This window comes from Neolamprologus brichardi, chromosome 7 (assembly GCF_056152115.1).
Source record: "Neolamprologus brichardi isolate AB-2024 chromosome 7, ASM5615211v1, whole genome shotgun sequence".
Classification (NCBI taxonomy): domain Eukaryota; kingdom Metazoa; phylum Chordata; class Actinopteri; order Cichliformes; family Cichlidae; genus Neolamprologus; species Neolamprologus brichardi.
Genome location: NC_142110.1, coordinates 44,777,162 through 44,797,525, shown reverse-complemented (window position 1 = coordinate 44,797,525; position 20,364 = coordinate 44,777,162). Strand labels below are relative to the sequence as shown.

At 40.2% G+C, this 20,364-nt stretch overlaps 3 protein-coding genes across 3 annotated transcripts; 2 read left to right on the top strand and 1 right to left on the bottom strand.

Annotated features, from left to right (window-relative positions):
- The first annotated feature begins 1,515 nt into the window (after nucleotides 1–1,515).
- On the top strand, nucleotides 1,516–2,688 carry sprn2 (shadow of prion protein 2). Its single transcript, XM_087843664.1, has 2 exons — nucleotides 1,516–1,632; nucleotides 2,153–2,688. The coding sequence occupies exon 2, from the start codon at nucleotides 2,163–2,165 to the stop codon at nucleotides 2,619–2,621; it is 459 nt and encodes a 152-aa protein (XP_087699790.1). The 5' UTR covers nucleotides 1,516–1,632; nucleotides 2,153–2,162; the 3' UTR covers nucleotides 2,622–2,688.
- A 177-nt stretch (nucleotides 2,689–2,865) lies between these two features.
- Nucleotides 2,866–7,938, bottom strand: prnpb (prion protein b). The gene is made up of 2 exons (XM_006788820.3): nucleotides 7,786–7,938; nucleotides 2,866–7,222 (listed from the first exon to the last, which is right to left on the bottom strand). The coding sequence occupies exon 2, from the start codon at nucleotides 7,216–7,218 to the stop codon at nucleotides 5,836–5,838; it is 1,383 nt and encodes a 460-aa protein (XP_006788883.1). The 5' UTR covers nucleotides 7,219–7,222; nucleotides 7,786–7,938; the 3' UTR covers nucleotides 2,866–5,835.
- A 1,736-nt stretch (nucleotides 7,939–9,674) lies between these two features.
- Nucleotides 9,675–18,979, top strand: LOC102797151 (protein phosphatase PTC7 homolog). The gene is made up of 6 exons (XM_006788819.3): nucleotides 9,675–10,226; nucleotides 12,373–12,552; nucleotides 13,487–13,685; nucleotides 14,805–14,928; nucleotides 15,018–15,147; nucleotides 16,366–18,979. The coding sequence occupies exons 1-6, from the start codon at nucleotides 10,025–10,027 to the stop codon at nucleotides 16,422–16,424; spliced, it is 894 nt and encodes a 297-aa protein (XP_006788882.1). The 5' UTR covers nucleotides 9,675–10,024; the 3' UTR covers nucleotides 16,425–18,979.
- Nucleotides 18,980–20,364: the final 1,385 nt, after the last annotated feature.

Genomic DNA, 20,364 nt, shown 5'->3' with positions numbered 1-20,364 from the left:
ATGTAAGTGTTTTCAGTTTGCCTCCCTAGTCTCGTCACGTTTATTACTCCCAGCTGTGTCCCCCACCTGTGTGTAATCTCCCTGTGTTCTCTGAGTGTTTTTAAGTCGTGTCTTCTGTCATAGTCGTTGCTGGTTCGTCTGTGTTGTTTCCCCTCGGTCTCCCTGCGTCTCTCCATCCGTCTCTCTGTGTGTTTTTCCCCGGACTTCCCTGCTTCCACGTTTCTGGTTTGTTTTGTTAGTTTGCACAGTTTAGGCTTCTGTTACAGCTTCACCCGCGCCATTTCTGTTGTATTTTCCTTCTGTAAATAAATACTCATCTGCACCTGAGCTGCCGCTTCTGGGTCCTAAATTACTACCACACGGCTTGCCTCGGCAGACCGTGACACCATTACAGGTTTGTTCTTTGTTCCATGCAAAAATAGTTTTATTCTCTAAGTCTGACAATGGAATTTCATTTTCGAGTTCTGACATTAAATTATAATCTTAAAAAAATAATACTAAAAAAGAAATTGCACACACAATCAGTCACTGGCTCGACTGCCCCCTTATTCTGCAGGCCATGCTTCCATCCAAAGAACCGGTGTTCTGAGAAACCATCCTACTCTGACAAAACGTCCTACCCGTATTATAATTTGACGGTGACTTATGACTAAACCTAACCCTGCCCCTAACCATAACCCTAACCATAACATTGTGAGAGAAAAAGAAGTTAAAGAAGAAGTTAATTCGGCGTTGGTGTTGTGCGCATGCGCCACGTCTGCGCACAAACATTGGCTGAACATTAGAATCGCCACGAAAGATGATTGGAGTTACTGAAAAAAGTATTTTGCACAGTTCTTATATTACTTAATGAATTCTGACTTTTTTGGGGGGGCAGAAGCCTGAATTTAATTTAGATTTCTGATTCCCCCCCACCCCCCCCAAAAAAAAAAAAAAAAATTCACATTATATTCTCAAAATTCTCATTTCCAAATTCTGACTCAGAAGGTATGACTTCTTAAATTGAAATCTGACTATTTTCTTACTTTTTGTTTTTGTTGTTGTTGTTTTTTTGTGTTTGTTTGGTTGGGTTTTGGGGTTTGTTTGTTTTGGGTTTTTTTGCAGATTTCTGATTTTAATTACAAAATTCATTACAAACTTTTTCCTAGAATTTGACTACAATTTTATTTCTGAACATTTTTTTCTCAGGATTCTGATAAATGTTATAAGCCCAGAATATTTTTTTAGTGGTCAGACACTTTATGTAGACATAAACATAAATAAATACTAAATGAAGTGTTAGTTGAGACAGTAGTGTTTTGATTTGTTTGCACTCATGTCCATTTGCTGAGTAATGAGAGAAACTCACACTGCATGTGTGAAAATCCACTGTCAGCAAAAACATTGAACCTGTTCTGTATTATTGATGTAGAACCAATAGCAAAGCAGGATTTTTTTTTTTTTTTTTTTTTTTTTGTGGGTGGGTGGGCATGTGTGTTGGGGTGGGGGGGAGGGGTCTTGGTGCTGACTGTGTTGGTTGGGTTGATAGTCTGTAAATGAAGATGAAAACCACCTCGCAGCCCTACTGTGTTGTGGTTTGATAAACAACAACCGCTCCAGGATCACAGCCTCTTTAAGTAACTCTTAAGAAAGGTAAATAAATTCCATTTTGTTTCCTTAAAAAAAAAATTTTTATAGATAATGTACACATTTAATCAGTTTTATTTAACAACTTTCTAACGTTTTTTTAAAAGGCCCCTTACCAAATATTTTGCAATAATGTACATGTGGTTACTCTTCCGAATACAGATAATACAGATATGTTTTTTAACAATTGATGCACTGTTTATGAGAGATAAAAGAAGCAAATGCCTAGTGAATGGAAGAACAAATATGCCACATAATGCCCAGCTAATCCTCGTGTTTACAGAGCATATCGGTCATTCTAGATGTCTGTTGTGTCAGGGTTAGGGAGCATGTAGCTTTTGTTACTGAGCCGCAGGAAATCAAAAGCTTTATCGCCAGCTGAACTGACTGCTGACAGGCTGCTGACAGACTTTTAAAAAACTCCTCTGTGCGTGTCCTAAATGACAATTAACGAAGCGCAGTATCATTTTAATAACATTTTTTTCTTTCTAAAGTTCAGGTTACTCAACCTAATCTGTTTTTGCAGCTCTGCTCTGATGGCGGGCCAGCAAAAGCTCCCCTCACTGTGGGTTTGGATGCTGCTTATTGCAGCTTTGTGCCCAGGTGCACAGTATGCATACAGCAAGCGAGCAGGCAGCTTCAGAGGTCGCGGTACTGGTAACAAAGCGCCTCCCTCTCAGAATCGAGGCCTCTCCAAGCAGGGTGTAAAGTGGGCAGGTGCAGCAGCAGCCGGGATGCTGGGAGGCACAGGCACCGGGTACGGGCTGGGGTTCCTTGGAAAGCCAAAGCATGGGTCCGGAAATAACTATGGTCACAAAGCAGTCGCCTCTGAGCAAGATCGACAGCTTTACTACCAGCAAGATCAAAGATGCTGCAACCAGTCTCTCTGGAGAGCCTTCGTTAAAGGCGCTGCCCCTGCTCCTGCGACTCACCTCTTTCTCAGGCTGGGACATGTGGTGCCTTTCCTTACAGCAGCTTGGATAAGAGACGTGTGATCCACCATCCAATTAATGAAAAAGCTGTCATTTATCAAAGTAAATTAAAGCTTTTTTGAACAAATGATCTCTACTGTGTCATTTTATTGGAATTAAATGTCATCATGTCATCCTCATGGAGGATTTTTCTGAGAGTTTGGTTAAAAAAATACACAAGTAGTCCACTTTTCTAATAACCCCTCTCTTGATATCCCTTGAAGAGATACAGCTACATTTTAGACGTGAAGATGTCACAGGCCAGAGAAAAGATTTCATGATTTATTTTATTTAACACATGAACATCCAAGACAAACTATATTACACCGTGTTAGTCATAACATCTGAGGAGTATCACGAAATGTTTGCAATTCTGAGTCAAAAACAAGCGATGTCTCTAATGGTAACATGAGCTCAATTACAAAGTTACAGAATATCCACAACTAAGGAGAAATAAGTGCACTTTACAGATATTCCACAGCCTTGATTTAAGGTGGAATTTCCCATCAAATTAAGTTGTTTTGCCAGAATCAACCAAAAAAGCAAAACAGGAACAGTCGGATATAAAAGCTTATTAACAGGAGAGAATAAAAGAAATTTGAAAGCCTGGTTACAAAGAACAACATCAGCATGGGAAGGAGAATTCCATCACTTTGAGATGAACTGGCATCGATGACAGTTTTCACACCTAACTTACACAGCATTTTTCCGGAATCCTTTACAAAACTCGGGCATGGAGGAAAAATAAAACAGGATCATAAAAAGTACGGTAAAAAGAAAAGTGAAATGATCACATGAAACACCCACAAAAACAAAAATAATAACAACACCTACTCTTGAAGAAAAAAAAGGAGAACAGATTTTAGTAGTCATAATCGCAGAGACTGTACCATGACAACCGGCGCAAGAAAATAAACAGTAGTATTTACATATCTGAGAAAAACTGTCCTATGAGACTGTTTCCCCATGCTACAATAAGATGTAGGAGATTAGAGGAAGACGCACGGAAACGATGACCAACTTCAGGGCTGACGACTGGAAAATTAGTGGCTATGGAAAGTTAAAATGTGCCTGGGGATATGGATGTAAAACCAAGGCTTTTATGGGCATAAATGTTCTAATGACTCACACACATAATGGCAGAGTTCAACGGGATAAAGGAATGCAGTTTGAGTGCTACCACACCCATTTTAACTAAGGAGAGTTTACATACTACAAGGAAATACAGAGAAAAGACCACATCCGTTCAACAGACTGCACAGATCAAAGCAACAAGTGCTATTTGTGCAACTTCACTGCTCATTTATGAACCCATCATGATTATTGTCTACTTTCTGTGAAAAGCTATTACATGCAATAACATAAGTAGCACATATTAAATATGAACCAGGGCGATTCTTTCTACCTTTATTTTTATTTCTGTCTCTGCTGTTCAGCAAACCTCAATGGCTTAAAGTTCATGTGGGAAGTTTGGCTGAATTATTTACAAGGAATCCTTTATCACCATCAAGCAATCTGTAAAAACTATTAGTGACCAGGGTTTGCTTCAGTCTGTGCATGTGCTCTGTGGAGTGAGACTGAGTGGAATCCAAAAAACACACATAAAACTTAAATCCTCCAAAGAGATTTCTCCTAACATTACCCCAGATAATAAACAGGGGTTAAAGTGAGCTGGATTTATTATTACTGATCAGTATTATCGCTGAATGCCTTTATTTTTCATGTGCCACAATCCTTCTGCCAGTTATTACATGCAAATATTTGCCCGGTAATAAGCCCAAAAAAAAAAATGACATCCCACAGCCCACTTATAACCTGAAGTGAACTTTTTCATTCTCATCCCTGTGATGTGTTCATGGTGTAAAGGTAAATAATCCTGGTTACTGTACTTCAGCATCTAGAACATCACAGAGGAGTGAGCATCAAGGCAGTAAAGTTTTTTTTTAAGTGGCGGTAATTTCAAATGCAACTTCTCGAGGACATTAAAATATCACCAAATACACAAACTGTTTCTGTGCAGTCTGTCAATCAACAGAAAACATCTGACAAATGTGTCTGCCAGCCGAAGGGAGAGGGGAAAAGAAGCATTGACGTGCAACACTATCAGAGATGTAGAAAAAGATGTATGAAAGACAGGAAACCGAAGAAGAAGATTATTTTCAAGGGTAAGGATGGCAACACGCAAGGTTTGATAAGCTGAAAATGTAAAACTTCCAATATCCTCGTTCGTTTTAGAGCTCTTAAATGGATCTACATGTGATGTGTTGCCAAATTTTCCCAAAATAAATGGAAGTATATTAATTTTGCATTCTTCAAAGGTTGCATGAAAATACCAGGCAAGTTAGTGCAGGCTGCACTGGTTATGTTTGCAGTACTGTGGTGAAGTTCACAGTGATTCACTCTGCTGGAGGGGTATGGAGCAGGCTGTTCATGGTCAATGTTAGATTAGATCAAGAGTAGCAAATATTATTACATTCACTCAGCTAATTCTAGCTTTTATACAATGCATCAGCCATGCAGCTCTAGATAGATCTGCTTATAACTTGTTGAATTCAGCGTGGTTAAATCCACAAAAAGCAGTGAATACTGAATATAGGAGAAGCAGCACAGCTTAGCTGATCACAGCCTGTATGCACAAATCTGGCCTGCAAGTCATCATGTGACTTATTTCTACGTAATTCTTGTCCCCATGCTGCACCAATACAAACAAATCTCTGAGAGTTACCCCACTTGCCAAATCCCACTTGTACCCCTAAATATAAGCCATAATGTGGACTATAATTATATTATATTATATATTATTACTATATTATTTTTCATTCTTATCCAAACTATGAAAGAAACTGCCCTGATAGTCTTCCTAAGAAAAAAACTGCTAAAGTAATTGTCCTGTCCTGTTTTCTTTCTTTAATCATGAATCTCTGCATTCAGTGTCCAACAATCTGGAGATAAAAAGTGCAAAATATGGATCCAAAATAAATTAATCTAAAGTATAGTGAACATCTAAGACAGATCTAACTGTAACACTTGAAACTGAGTGCCGCACTTGAAATAGACATTTTTAGTCAGTATGTACATGTCAATATTTTTTATATAATAGATATTAAAAGACTGTACTCTCTGGAAGTATGCAGCTGTGGTTTGCAATGTGGAGCTACTATAATATAAGCAGGAAATGAATGTGTGCATGTGATGGAGGCAGTAGAAAGCCATTTGAAGTGAAGTGGAAGGTGTTTTCTCACTGGAGCAGGAGCATGCTGGACAATAGCATCACGGAGGAAGTGAGAAGATGAATGAGCCCTTGGCTCAGAGGGCTAGAGCGACTTAGCTGATATTGTTGTTCAGTTTTACGTTCCTTCAGAAATTGCTCGGAGTACTTCATGTACTTCTCTACACACCGCCGCGACTTCACTTGCTCAATCAGGGCTGGGTATCCAATCTCCTCAATGCTGACGGTGTCGTCATCTGCGTCCTCAGCTGCACTCTTGGATGTGGAAGAGCCTTGATCCTTAAACGTATCAGTCGAATTCATGCAGCGACTCATGAAGCTTTCGTAGGTCTCAGCACGTGGAGGAGGGCTGTAGACGTAATCACGGCCATAGTCTTTTTGATCTGTTGACTGGGTGCCATAACGACGCTGCATGTAATTATTGTAGTAGTACTCTTCTTCAGGGTTACGGAAAGTGAAATGTGGTCGGGGGAAGCGTCCTAATCCATATCCAACTGCCATTCCAGCCAAAGCACCGACGCCTGCAGCCACCATGGCTTTTTTGGCAAAACTTGGTGACTTGGGCGCGTACCCCATGTTCTGCACAGAACGAGAAAAAGGTGACCCTGCCATCCCATAGCCATAGCCTCCTCCACCAAAGCGGGGACTCAGAATCTTATTATTTGGGTTCCAGTTGGAGTAGCCACCAACTGCTCCACCAGGGTAACCTCCTGGATAACCTCCTGGATAACCTCCTGGATTTGAACCAGGCACATTCCAACCTGGTCTTGTGTTTCCAGTTTGGACTGGGTAACCACCTGGATACTGGTAAGGATACCTTCCTGGGTTTTGTGGATAACCACCCGCTGCTGGGAACCCCCCACCTGGATACTGATTAGGATAATTCTGGTTTGGATAACCTCCAGCAGGGTACTGATTAGGATAACCTCCGGGGTTGGTACCAGCTCTGGCTGGATATTGGTTGGGGTAGCCTCCGGCAGCTGGATTTTGATTTGGATAATTTCCTCGAGCTGGGTTTTGATTAGGATACCCTCCTGCTGGGTATCCACCTGCAGGGTTCTGGTTCGGATAACCTGCAGGATTGCCTCTGCCAGGGTACTGATTTGGGTTGCTACCGGCACCTGGATAACTTGGCTGGTTCTGTTTGGGATAAGGGTAACTTCCACCAGGAGGATAAGGATTGGTGTTTCGATTAGGACTCTGTGGCTGACGAGGGTAGTTTCCTGGTTGAGAGTTGGATGTCTTTGAATTTGTCCAACCCTTGTTGCTGCTGGATGAAGATTTTCCCCTGCTGCTGCTGCTGCCACCTCTTTTAGCCCATGCCAGCTCAGTGTTCAAAAGCGACATGATAAGAAGAGACACAAGAACCATCTCACACAACCTCCCCATCATGGCCCTAAAAGGAAAAGTCATGGTTGTAAACACCCGTATATATATATATACATACACACACACACACACACATATATATATATATATATATATATATATATATATATATATATATATATATAATAAACAAACATCTCTTCATTTTAAGTGTGTTGTATAGGCATAAGATTAAAAAGAGTCAGCTGCACTTTTTTTCGATAACGATCAATAAGACACAATGTATCATTCTGGCTATATCTATTTATATATTTATATAACGCGTATAGCTAAAACACCCTCATTGAATCCTTCTCCTATTTAAAATTTAGAAATGGTGTCAATCGCATTATTATCTTATCATTTGATGATAACAATAATAATGATAATGATAATAATAATTAATGAAAAAATTTAGGGTTCATAAACGTGAGGCTGTTATCACTGCATCATCCTCCCCCTTCCATTAGAAAAACATAACGGAGCCATATTATAACGGATGTGTGTGTCGTCTTTTTATCTCGCCGAACCAATCAGCAAAGCGTTTTAGCATCACAATTAAATGAAATGTGATGAAGGCTAATAGCTTACCAGGAATTGGTGTTTTGTGTGTAAGCGTCGATAATTCGAGTGCGTTTGTTGCTCTCTCTCCGTCTTCTCTCCGCTCCCTAAAGGGACCAGGGTGGTTTCTTCCAAATGCGGTGCGCTCGTTTTTTATCATACGAAGCACCGGATTAAATGTTCCAACGTCGCGAAACAACAGCATGTATACTAAAACTATTTTTAACTGCAAAACTGGTATTCTTACTTAGTTTAAAACTAATGGCGACCATATCAGAAAGTGTCCTTTAAGGGAGGCTAAACAGTATTAATTATATATCCGCACCGTCCGTTACAACTGTCAGCTACGTCCCGTTATTCATGACAAGCGCACATATGTACCCTACATAGAATGTATTTCCGGTCAGGCCTCTTTACCAACAGCCTGATAACAGTTTCGGTGGCGAGCCTAGGGTTTTTTGGGGAAAAGGAACAAAAATGACAAGACCTCCTCCAACCACAGTTCAATGCAATTAAATAATAAAATAAATAAATGATACTATCAATTTAAGTGGATTTTTTAGGTGTATTGATCTGAAATGACAAAAAAGGAACACTGCAAATGTAAAAATATTTACAGCTTCAGTGAACCATTAATCCTTAATTTCTAGGAAAATCTGAATGAAAGGGATGCATTTGCTTTGGGTGTTTTGATGATAGAGGTGGACATGATGAGTAACAGCTGAAATAGATAACTTTGAGGGCATGATATACCATACTTATGTGTTGTACCGAGTGGATCGACTGAAAGGGAACAGTAATTAAATAAAAGCTCAAGGGAAGATGGCAGACAGAAACAGTGGTAGGAAGAAAGAACTGGCAGGTGGCTCTATAAAATTCAAAGAAAAATTCACATAATGAGGAAAACATATTTTGGCCATATTTAAGGCAACCTTTTAATTATTAAGATTTTAAATGGTTAACACCTTGTGGCAAACCCTCTGTATTCGCTCTTATAACATGACCTTATTATGGTTGACTTGAAAAATGCTTTCAAGTCTACCATACACAATGCACTCTTCACTTGGCTCAGTATTGTCAAGGGGATTTTCATCACCATAGAAAGGATCCTGCAATCATCCCCCCCACTGTTGTTTCCTGTACAACTCAAGTCTTTTCATGCTGCTGAGGTTTCCAGTGCACCCCCTTCCTGCAGAATATACCAGAAGGTTATTTTGACCAGTCATATTTCTGCATTCTTTCTGGTAATTTTGTTTTTAATTTTACAGCCTGGGGATGTAAATGCCACATTTAGAATTAACTCCAGGCATTTATTCGGGTAATTAGCTAACAAAAACAAAAACAATGAAATAGCCCACACATGTTGGAGAAACTTCAGAGCCAATATTCCAAGTACTCAATTACGTTATAAACAAGAGGGCTACATATTAGAGAGCTTACCAAACCCTTCTTTTAATTTTCTTGTTTTTACATTAGCACTTTGTAACACTGCAGTAGCTTATAGTAAAATTTCACACGCATTAAAAGTATAATTTGCATTTCCTTTATCTAAAATACTAAAAAAAAAAAATTCAATTACTTAAAAATTATTTACAGTATATTTGTTGGCCGTTTCTACTAAATACTTGAAGGTACTCATTTCTTAAAAATATTTATCCTACACTTTATAATACTTCTAAATCCCTATAAAACCTCCAAATTTCCCCTTTTAGTTTTAGGTTATCATGTATAAACCCCAAATTTTAAAGAAAATAAGAACATGTTAAATGTTCTAGGGCTGCATTATTGGGTGCAACCTACGTTAAGCCCATATTTATTACATAAGTTAGCTAAAAACAACAAAAGATGAATTTGGACACCCCCACGGTGAACCTGGTGGGCGGGGCCACGTTACGGCACGCGACGTCACGGTTGTAAACACCCGTATGTACTCGCATCTTTGTGTCCCGTGGAAACATGTCGGGGAGGAGAGAGCCCGGTGGAGGAACTGCTTCGTCTATCAAATGCTCACCTGAGACATAAACCGAAAGCGACACAGTCAGAAAGGAAACGGCGGCGTGTTTGTTCGAGTTTGGAGCAACGGCAGCCTTCCGCTGTCACAGAAGCGAGCCGGTCGGGATCGGATGGACGACTAAAGACAGACAGCCGGGGCTTGATCTGAAGACTTAGCCTCGCAGGCAGGTGGTCGAGCCGGTTAGAGAGAAAGAGCGAGAGAGGGGGGACAGCGTGTACGGTCTCGGATCAGAACGGGGTTTCTCCTTGCTAGGGGATGTTATCCGTACTGTCTTATGGCAGACTGGTAGCCAGGGCTGTCCTGGGCGGACTCTCTCAGACGGACGGTCGGGACTACAGTCTGATCACCGCCAGTTATGGTTTCGGTAAAGACTTTCGCAAGGGGATCCTGAAGAAAGGGATGTGCTACGGTGATGATGCTTGCTTCATTGCACGGCACAAGACGGCTGATGTCTTGGGTAAGGATTCAGGGCTCTGCAAATGGCTTGCATGAAAGTTAGACGCCCTCTGTGCTCGGGTGACCTTCAGTGAGTTTAGCCAGCACGTGTGCCGACCCGTCGGATCAAAACACACCAGCCCCCCTCCCCGCTCACACATAAAAAAAGACAGCACTTTAACCCGGATAAAACAAGACTCTAACCCGGATAGACGCTTAAAGCATATGTGTACGCACATAGCACCTGCACTCACGCCATTACTTTAATAAATAACATTTATTTTACTGTTAGGGGGTAGTTTTGAGGTGAAACGCTAAATGACCTTTCACCTACATGTGTCCCCACTGTGGGATACATTGCGATGACGTAGGCTGTTACAATCACAACATTACAAGACGTAAATCGGCCTTATTTAATTCGGACGTGGCAAAAAATAGAGCTCATTAAAACGTATCAGACTTAACACTACAATGTCTTGCAAAGGTCAGAATGGTTGAGCATGGAGGCAGCCATGTTGCTAATAGCATCATTAGCCTATTAGCTTAGCTAGCAGGCTAAGCTTGCTTTGTCCTCGCCACCTTGCTGCTGCCAGAGACTTAAACTACCACGTGGTTGGTTAGACACACACAAGGTGTGTTTCATAGTTTAAAAGGTGTGTTTAGTGTTAAACGTTTAGGTTGGTTAGAGAAATAAAATTGACATCTCTGAGGAACACATGGTAACACGTGTATACACGGCAAGGAGAAATGGAAGTGGAGTCTGTGAGACTTCAAGTAGTGTTGAAAACGTCCCTTGCTTAAATTCAGGCTGATGGAAGGGCGTAGCTGACAGTGATGATCAAGCAGTGCAGAAGAAAATGCGTGGGGTTTTCCAGGATGTATAATATTTTCACTTTCTTTTTAAAGGTTACTTTCACCTCTGTGAGAAAGGGAAAATAATTCCAAAGTCACAGCCTTATAAACTATGGAAGCAATATTCCCAGTAGTCTGTGTGCTGTAGAAAGAAATACTTTCAAAACAACTGAGCAGGGAGTTAAGAGGAAACGCATAGATTCTCTGAAAGTCAAATACTATGAGCATGTGGTGGGGAGAAAAGTTATACATCATTATTACATTATTCTCATTGTTATGTACATATTTCTTTTACAACTGTCTTTTGACAAAAAAATACTGGTGCAGATATTTACTTGCCATTCTCTTTGGCCATTGAACTAAACAGAACTTAAGTAAAATCATCTGGTCTTGGAAAAAAATTGCTTTGCATCAGCTTTCAAATGAATGTGCAAATAAAGGCATTTATGGGGTGATTGATGTGAAGCCACAATGTGTAAATATATTTAAACTGACTTTAGAAGTCATTTGGACGCAAGTAACCTTACCGGTATACCACAAAAATTATATGTATTTTGGAACCGCGTGCTTACAAGTACAAACTTGAATGATTCATGTAGCACCTAAATTACAGGATATTAGATTACGTTTGTTTGTGTGTATAAGCTGAAGGTGTCTAGAGCTAAAGAGACTTTGGTTGCTGATGAGGTTTCAAAGTCAATTTGTATCTTTGCTGTTCTGACTCATGGTGTGCAACTAGAATGAATCAAAAGTAAAATAAAACAGGAAGCTAGTAGATTATGAGGTATCAGTGTATAAATATGAATTACACACAAGATGTTAAAGAGTATACAATTATCTCTGTTCCATAGCTGCAAGTAACACATTCTCCGGGGTAAAATTCTTACACTTCAGGTAAACTCGATAAATTAGGCACACATGAAGTAGTACATGAGAAGTTACAATGGAAAGTTAATAAACCAATGTGTTCCTGTTTAGCAGGGATACAGACACCAGAGAGAAAAGCAGTTCAGTAATCAATAAAGCATCAGCACCTAGAAAAGAAAGATCAGAAGAGCAGTGTGGCTGTGCAAATATAGACATGATGCATTGACCTTGGAAGGAAAAGAAAGTCATGTCTGCTGTAAAAAATAAAGATAACTTAATAAAAATTCAACAACTAAAATCAGCCAAACTGCTACCAGCAGATGTTTGGTATTTGCACTTTTGAAATGCCTGATCAATCCTCTGTCACGAATCTGGTGTAAATAAGGTATTGTATGGTAGTGGTTCAGTAGTAAAACAAATGTTTTTAATTCCTTTTTTTTTCCCATCAGGCGTAGCAGATGGCGTAGGTGGTTGGCGGGACTATGGTGTCGACCCATCTCAGTTCTCTGCAACCTTAATGAAGACCTGTGAGCGACTGGTGAAGGAGGGTCGCTTCACACCCAGTAATCCAGTGGGCATCCTGACGTCTGGCTACTACGAGCTCTTGCAGAACAAAGTTCCCTTGCTAGGTGAGTACATAGAGATGATCCACCTGGTTACAAACACAGCAAGTGGTGGAGCGAGCTTTGTACTCAACAGCCATGCTGAGAGAAATAAATAACATAGCTGCAGTATGAGTCACACTGTGAGTATTGGCCCTGCTCACCGAGCACAGAACACAAGCTCTGTCCTGAGTTATACTATCTGTTTAATATGGAATCTCTTCTTCTACCTTGGCAATTACTAATATACAGCCTTTAAGTGCGTGATCAGTTCATCAAGAGGGAACCAAATTATGCTTGTGTTGTGTTATGATTGTGTTAGTTGGCAAGGTATATATAAACCTTTGTCCCACCAAGTGATTTAAAACCAGGGAGGTAACTATCTTTGATTGGGCAGTGATTTCTTATGCTAACACTTGGTAGTTGAAATTCAGTGATCTTGTGACTCCCCACAATTTACCCTATTATGCAGGCCAAACACTTTCCCCCCTGCCAGAGCTTCAAAAGGTCATGAGTCTGTCTGTAACTGATACTTCAGGAGGGTCAGTGAGATTTTAAAAGTAGGTTAACACCAAGCACGTGACCAAGGTCTCATATCTTGGCTCAGTGTCCCTGGCCAAGAGTTAGTGCAGACGCAGGTTAGCTGTCGTTAAATTTATCAGTTGGCATACTTTTATTTTGGAAAGTCGTGGCAAGGTCAGCTCTTGACCTTCTCTGCTCAAGGTTACCTGAATTGTTGCTAGTAGCTGTCACTGGGAATGCAATCTTTTTGGTTGTTTGTTTTTTTTTTCGTCTGTATTATATTTCTTCAACTCTCCATGGATATATTAGATTCACAGTGAGGGCACTCACAAAGACTACTTTGTACTGGTTGGGCAACATAACTCTTTTCTTTTGCCCTGATCAAATTATCTGTTTGTATACATAACCTTAGTGTTGTTTTACTCCGCTTTATTTTCAGGAAGCAGCACGGCCTGCATCGTAGTTCTGGATCGGCGGAGTCACAGGCTACATACGTGTAACCTTGGCGACTCTGGCTTTTTAGTGGTACGTGGTGGAGAGGTGGTTCATCGCTCGGACGAGCAACAGCACTATTTTAATACACCTTTCCAGCTGTCCATCGCTCCTCCGGGAGCCGAAGGAGTCGTGCTCAGTGACAGGTCAGTTGCTCAGTGTTAGATATATCTTTGTAAATAAATAAAACTCTATATTAGATAGATACCACAGGCTGGGCTGGTAGTTGTACAGCAGTGTACATGTCCTGCTTACAGCAGGCTCGGATAAAATGGTAACGGCATATCATTTCATTCTGAGCATCCCTACTTGCAGTCTTTGGGTTTGCGTGCCACTTTGTAATGCAAAGCAGGATTTAAAATAGAAGTGCAGGTCATGATCTCTGTAATTTTCACTGCCAAGCTAATTTGTGGACAACTTAATTAGCCCAACTTATCAAAAACATGACTCATCTCTCATGTGGGAAGCAAATATCATAGCATAAAGGCCTTTATGTTGTTGTTTGCCATGTAAACAGAACCTGCTTTTCACCTCACACACTAAAGTGTGTGCAGGTGTGCACAGGTTTGCTGGCCAAACCAATTTACATCTGTTATGACTGGCATCAACTCTAATAAAGCTTTTGTAACATGATCTGTTTTTATGTCTGAATTGCCAGATGATGTCAGTGATTACCTGGATTTGGCCTAGAGTTGGTAGCAACAACAAAAAGTGTCCTTCTTTAGAAGTTTTCCTTAGTGTTTTTAGCTCTCTGCAGACATCAGGAATGTTACTTTCAAATTGCCCGTTCCTCCATGGATACAGGCTTTCAGTACTAGCAAGCATTGGCAACTGATAAACAAGAGGGAAACTCTGTAATCCATTTGGAGCAGTCTAGATGTTTTGTTTGACTTTTCTCACTGGTTTGGCAGGTTTAGTGGGTTAACGTTCCCATTAAAGTACATTTATAGACCTGTTTAAATGTCATCATAAATTAAGACCAAGCAGAAATATAAGGCTCCCAGGTAATAAAACCCCAGTCTGAGACTTGTGTATGGTGGTAGGAAGTGACAGGCCATGCCGGCATTCGGCACGGACGGAGAAGTAAACGGAGAAGTCAGGTTTTACGTCAGCTGTCACATTAAACGCTCACACTCCATCTTCAAAATTTAGCATAGTGGCTTCTGACCTGCTTAATTCCACACTTAAAACTGTTGCCAGCAGCTCAGGTGCTTCACGCTCTAGTTTCACTTCATGATCTTCCCGTGCCTCCTTGTTTCCTGTAGTCCTGAAGCGGCTGACAGCTCCTCTTTCGACGTGCAGCTTGGTGACATCATCTTAACCGCAACAGACGGTCTCTTTGACAACATGCCAGACTACATGATTCTTCAGGAGCTCAAAAAACTCAAGGTATCACTTCAACATGTCAGCTTATGCTTATATGTGTTGGAAACAAATTCAAATTTTAATGCTTTTTTTATTATTGCATCTCGTTTCAGACTACCAACTATGACAGCATCCTGCAGACTGCACAGAGCATTGCAAAGCAAGCTCATGATCTTGCCTACGACCCTAATTATATGTCCCCTTTTGCACAGTTTGCCTGTGACAATGGCCTGAATGTAAGAGGTAAGGTTACTGTTAGCTCCCTTTAAAAGCACCACACACATAACTGCAGTATAATGTTTTTACAGCACGCCCCTTTTCCTGATTAATATTAATAAGAAGTTTTGGTTTTACAAATTTTGGAGATGGCACTATTATTTATCATGTTTTGAATAATTAATTAATAAACATTGAAATAAACATAATTTGCATGTTATTAGATGCATAATAAGGAGCATACAAGCATACATACTCCAAAGTACTTTTGACGTCCTTAATAAAACTGTACACTGTTAATATTAGTAGTTGGCCACAAAAGACACAAGTTGAGGATGTCTCGCTGGGGCTTCATACTTCAGCGGTAAATCTACACTGTAACTATGTCGTAACCGCAAACCCCTCTGAAACTCTACATCGCAACCTGATGTGAATCTCCATAGAAACATAACCACACATCTGGTCTAACTACACACGGCACAAAACTGTTGCCGGTTCACTACAGTCGATACCTCCTGTGCATTTCCAGCTGCGTTTTTAACACTCATCCCCCTAATCTAAGAAATAACAATCATAACATGAATTGAAGTTCTCACTAATGTCAGCAAATCTTTGGAGGGTGATTGCTGAAACTATCATAAGGGGTGTATGTATATGTATAGGCTCTACAAAGATTGCTCACAGAAGTCCAAATCAGGCCTTAAACCACTCAGACTTTTAAGTGTGATTCTCCTTGCGTTGACTAAAAGTTGCTTTACATAATAAGATTTCAGCAGTTATACTTTATATTTGAAGCCACATTACATGACACGGTTGTAATAAGCAATAAGCTTGGTTAAAGTATTTTTTTAGTCAGTTTATCTAGACCTATTGAGGCTCTGACGTCTGCAGTTCCTCCGCTCTGTCCTTGGCGTGGTCATAATAACACACATGAGACGAAACTCCTGCTGGCACAACCAGTTTTTCTTCTATGTAGGAATCCCAAGCATTTAGTTTTTGCAAGTTTAACCTTGATCTTTTTTCCTTCTGGATTTTTTTGTTTGTTTGGGGGGTGGGGGATGATGGCTGACCACCGCTTTACAGCGAAACAAATCACTACAATTATTGTTATATGCGGCTTTAACACTATTATGAAATAGAAAAGTCTTCTCCTATATATTCAGGAGGTCTTATAATTAAAAAGAGTACTTTGCATGAACTAGTTCTTACATTTCCTCACTTTATCTTTGTTTTCTTGTCTTGCAGGAGGGAAGCCAGATGACATCACGGTGCTGCTCTCTATCGTGGCTGAATACACAGACTAAAATGTGTGTGTGTGTGTGTGCGTGTGTGTTTGAATGCGCTTCTCTGGGGCTGTTCCTTCTTCGCCACCTGCCTGAGTCTTCCACCTGTGGCCCTCCCGAAATGCACTGCGTCCTGTGGGGCTGACAGGGGAGGCCCGCCAACACCACGGCACACACTCCTTACAGCACGGCCCGTGTTAACATTTAGTTTTCTTCCGCTGGTTTTGTTTTGGTGCTTGAGCGGCTGAGGGAAGGCAGGCAGCTAGAACGTTTTTTTTGTTTTGTTTTGTTTTTCTTTCATGTTGATCGTGATGCAGGAGGAGCAGAGAGAGAGAGAGAGACGGGCGGGAAGATGCCTTTCATTCTTCCACGTCTCATCCTGTAGCATCAACATCTTTTTCAATGATGTGACAGCCCAGGACAGATGGACGGCCTGTAGGCTTTAAAATCTGAAATAAAAATGTGATAAGGAGTAAGCCATGGGTTTGGATTCTTTAGAGCGTAGTGAGTTAGCAGGTGAAACCTGGCTATTGGTCTCTGTTGTTAATCTGTTCCATGTGGTAAATGTGTTTGAACAAAGTATGTAGACTAGACTGAGGAAGCTGCTGCTGGGATGTTGTTTGAGTATGAAATGTACGAGTTGGGATTAAGTGTCTTTGCTCAGATCAAAACTCTGTAATGAGAAACTGTAACACTTATTAAAGCTTTCACATGAAGGTTAATCAGGTTTTGTCGCTTGGCCGAGGGAACCGCACCTCCTGATGAGTTGTAAATATTTTTGTTTTTTGAGAAACTTGTTCTGGCCTTTCTGTTGTCTTTGAATTGGTTGTTAAAGCGAAGAGCTGTTTCGTTACTTTATGGAAGATCTACACATGCTCTCGTATACTTACTTGTACAGATACTAGTCTTCAGGTGATTTTCATCAATACCACACTTCCGTTTGAAAGTTGAAAGTTGCTTCCTGAGATTAATCTCTGAAGCAGTCGTGTTGCAGAAAGGCCGCTGAAACATGACTGGTTTGTGTGGCATATTTCAGAAGCTGTTGTACGTAATGTTTATATTTGTTATAAAGCTCAAGTTAGCATCTGGGAATGCTTACAATTGCAGTGATAGGTCAGGAACAAATTTAAAGGAGAAAGATGTATTTTTTAAACCTTATTTTGTTTTAAAAGCTACAGACTGAAGCATATGCAGATGTGACAAAGATCTCGTGGATGACTAAAAGATCCAAAAGAAGAAGAAATGTGCATTGTGTGAGTCTGCTTCGAATGTTTTGTTTCTCTGTCCCTCATTTTCCTGTTTCATTTGTTTGCTGCTGCTTTTGTTATTCACGTATGACTTGGTTTGCATAAACGCTGTGACCGTGATTGCGACGAGTGCGTAAACGTGCGCGCTGGATTTCACCAAACTACACGAATCAAAGACACTGATGATACCGTTCTGCTTATGAGGGTCTAACACTTCACCTAAGTGTTGTGGATAAACTCTTTACAATTTAAACGCATGTGCACCAAAGACACATTTTCTTTGTGTATCTCATTATGCTCTTTTTTTTTTTTTGACACAAACATCATACAGCAATACTCTAAATACTCTAATTTTCTTGTTCTATGTGTGTGTGATGGCCAGAGGTCTGTGTGGAAATGTTCAGAATTACATTAAAGTGTATTTTCTATTCCTAAAGTTGTATCATATTCCTGGTTTTAAGTTATACGTGACTGGTTATCTGTAAGTAACTATAAAGACAGGTTTTTAAAAGAAAAACCAAAGAAGGGAAGCCATAGTTCACAATTAGGGCACTGCTCTGGAAGCACCACTGTAATGGTAACAGTCACTGTGGTGCTTATCTAACAATCACGGTAGAAGTTGTACTGTTGCTGCCATACTTGAATCCACTGATCCATCATGCATTTTATTACTAGAGAGCAGTTCATATGTGCAATTTGGCAGCAGTTTGTGCTACAATGATTGCATTTCACATCAAATTGGGCAGGTTTTTCTTCCTCATAAACATAATGGGGGTAATGATCTGCATATCTGTCCTGCTGTCATCATTGTTTTTGTTTTTTGTGTAGTTTCTATTTTAGTTACTGGTACTTTTTTCCCCACCAAAATGTAATTTCTCACTGTTTTAGGCTCTTCTTGTCTTTGAGGGGTTTGTGTAAGAAAAAAAAAAAGGGAAATGTCTGTTTCTCAAATATAGACCTATATTTGACAGGGAGACGTAACCCTTATGCAGGAGGGGGTGTGAACTTGCAGTATGAGGGTGAGCACAGTTTCAGCCTTAACCAATAGCTTGACCTGTAATAAAGAGGCCTTTCCTGTCATTGCAAGCTTGTGTCGTCCCTGCTGTGTTGCCCGGTGTTTGATGTAAATGAAATGTGGACATGTCTTTTTCTCTTATAAAGCCGTTCTCAAAGGTGCTTCTGCAGTCTGTATGGTATGATTGTCCTGTTCCCAGCAAGCGTATGAAAGATAAACTTGTGTCTACAGTGAAACAATGCAGGTCTAATTTATGTAAATATGTTTTAAAATATGTACAATATTTAAATAAAGAACCTAGTATTTATACTAAACTTGTTTAGGTGTCTTCTTTATGCATATCATGTTTGAAGTAGTAACTTAACTCAAGGGATGAACAGGATAAGTCAATTACAATAACCCACCTATGTCCCCAAGAGGGACAAAAACCCTGTGGGAGTTTAAACCTCTGTGGGAGTGTCCCCCCAAGAGGGACAAAAGGGGGGTATACTCCCACAGGGTTTAAATCTGGGACTCTCCACCATTTGATCCTAGAACTGAAGAAGCTTCTTGGATGAGAGGTGAAATGTCTTCAAGCAACTTAAAGAAGTCCAGACGCTTTTTTTTCTAAGCTCCTTAGACTGAGAACCTTCACAGAGACGTTAAAGAAACTGTTGGACATTATGGACAGTGCTGGGCATCCTCTGCACACGGCCATAAACAGCCAGAGGAGTCTATTCAGTGACAGGTTGCTTCTTCTAAAGTCAAGGACCAACAGACTTAAAAATGCTTTTGTCCCACACGCCCTAACTCCTCGCTGGAGGGGAGAGGGAGGGGAAACATGGGGACAAAGGAGGGCGGGAACAACTAATCATTAGTGCCTTTTTCACTGTGCAATATTTCCTTTTTTTATATATATATATATATATCCAACGGTGTAATAGACTTGCAATAGTTGAAATGTGCAATTCCCTGGCATTCTTATTCCTATTTATTCTTATTTATCCCTGTTGTATACTCTGTATTTATATGTGTCTCTGTATTTATATGTGTGTATACGGTACATTTCTGCTCACATTCTGCAACTTCTGTTGGTGCTGTGTTAATGGAAACCGAATTTCCCAGAGGAACCCACCTGAGGGATAAATAAAGTTTCATCTAATCTAATATAACTTAACCTGAAACCCAAATACCTGATCGACCAGTCACGTGGCAGCAAGTTAATGGAAGTAGACATGGTCAAGACGTTCATACTGAGCACCAGAATGGGAAAGGAAGGAGATTTAATTTACTTTAAATGTAGCATAAATACACATAAAATACAGTTCTGCAAAAAAAAAGAAAAGATACTGCATGTCAACAAGTGTATTATGTATGAGAACACATATGAATGTATAACACATTGTGCAGAGGGGTATTTTAGTGACACACTTTGGGCTCCTTAGTACCAACTGAGCGTCATTTGAATGCCACAGCTTATCTGTTCGTGACTTATAGGTTTCCTTTGTGTGTTTTTCTAGCCAGGTATGATTTTACTGCATTGGTGGTGTGACTGATCCACTATGGTACAGCCTGGTGGATAAAAATCTGATGGTTATTAATTCCATCGATTCTGACTGACTGAAATTCAGTCCCAAACCTATAGACAGTCACCTCCCACATACACACTGACAGTGACCTGTTGCTACAGATTCAATCCAGTTCTTGTGTAATATAGCAG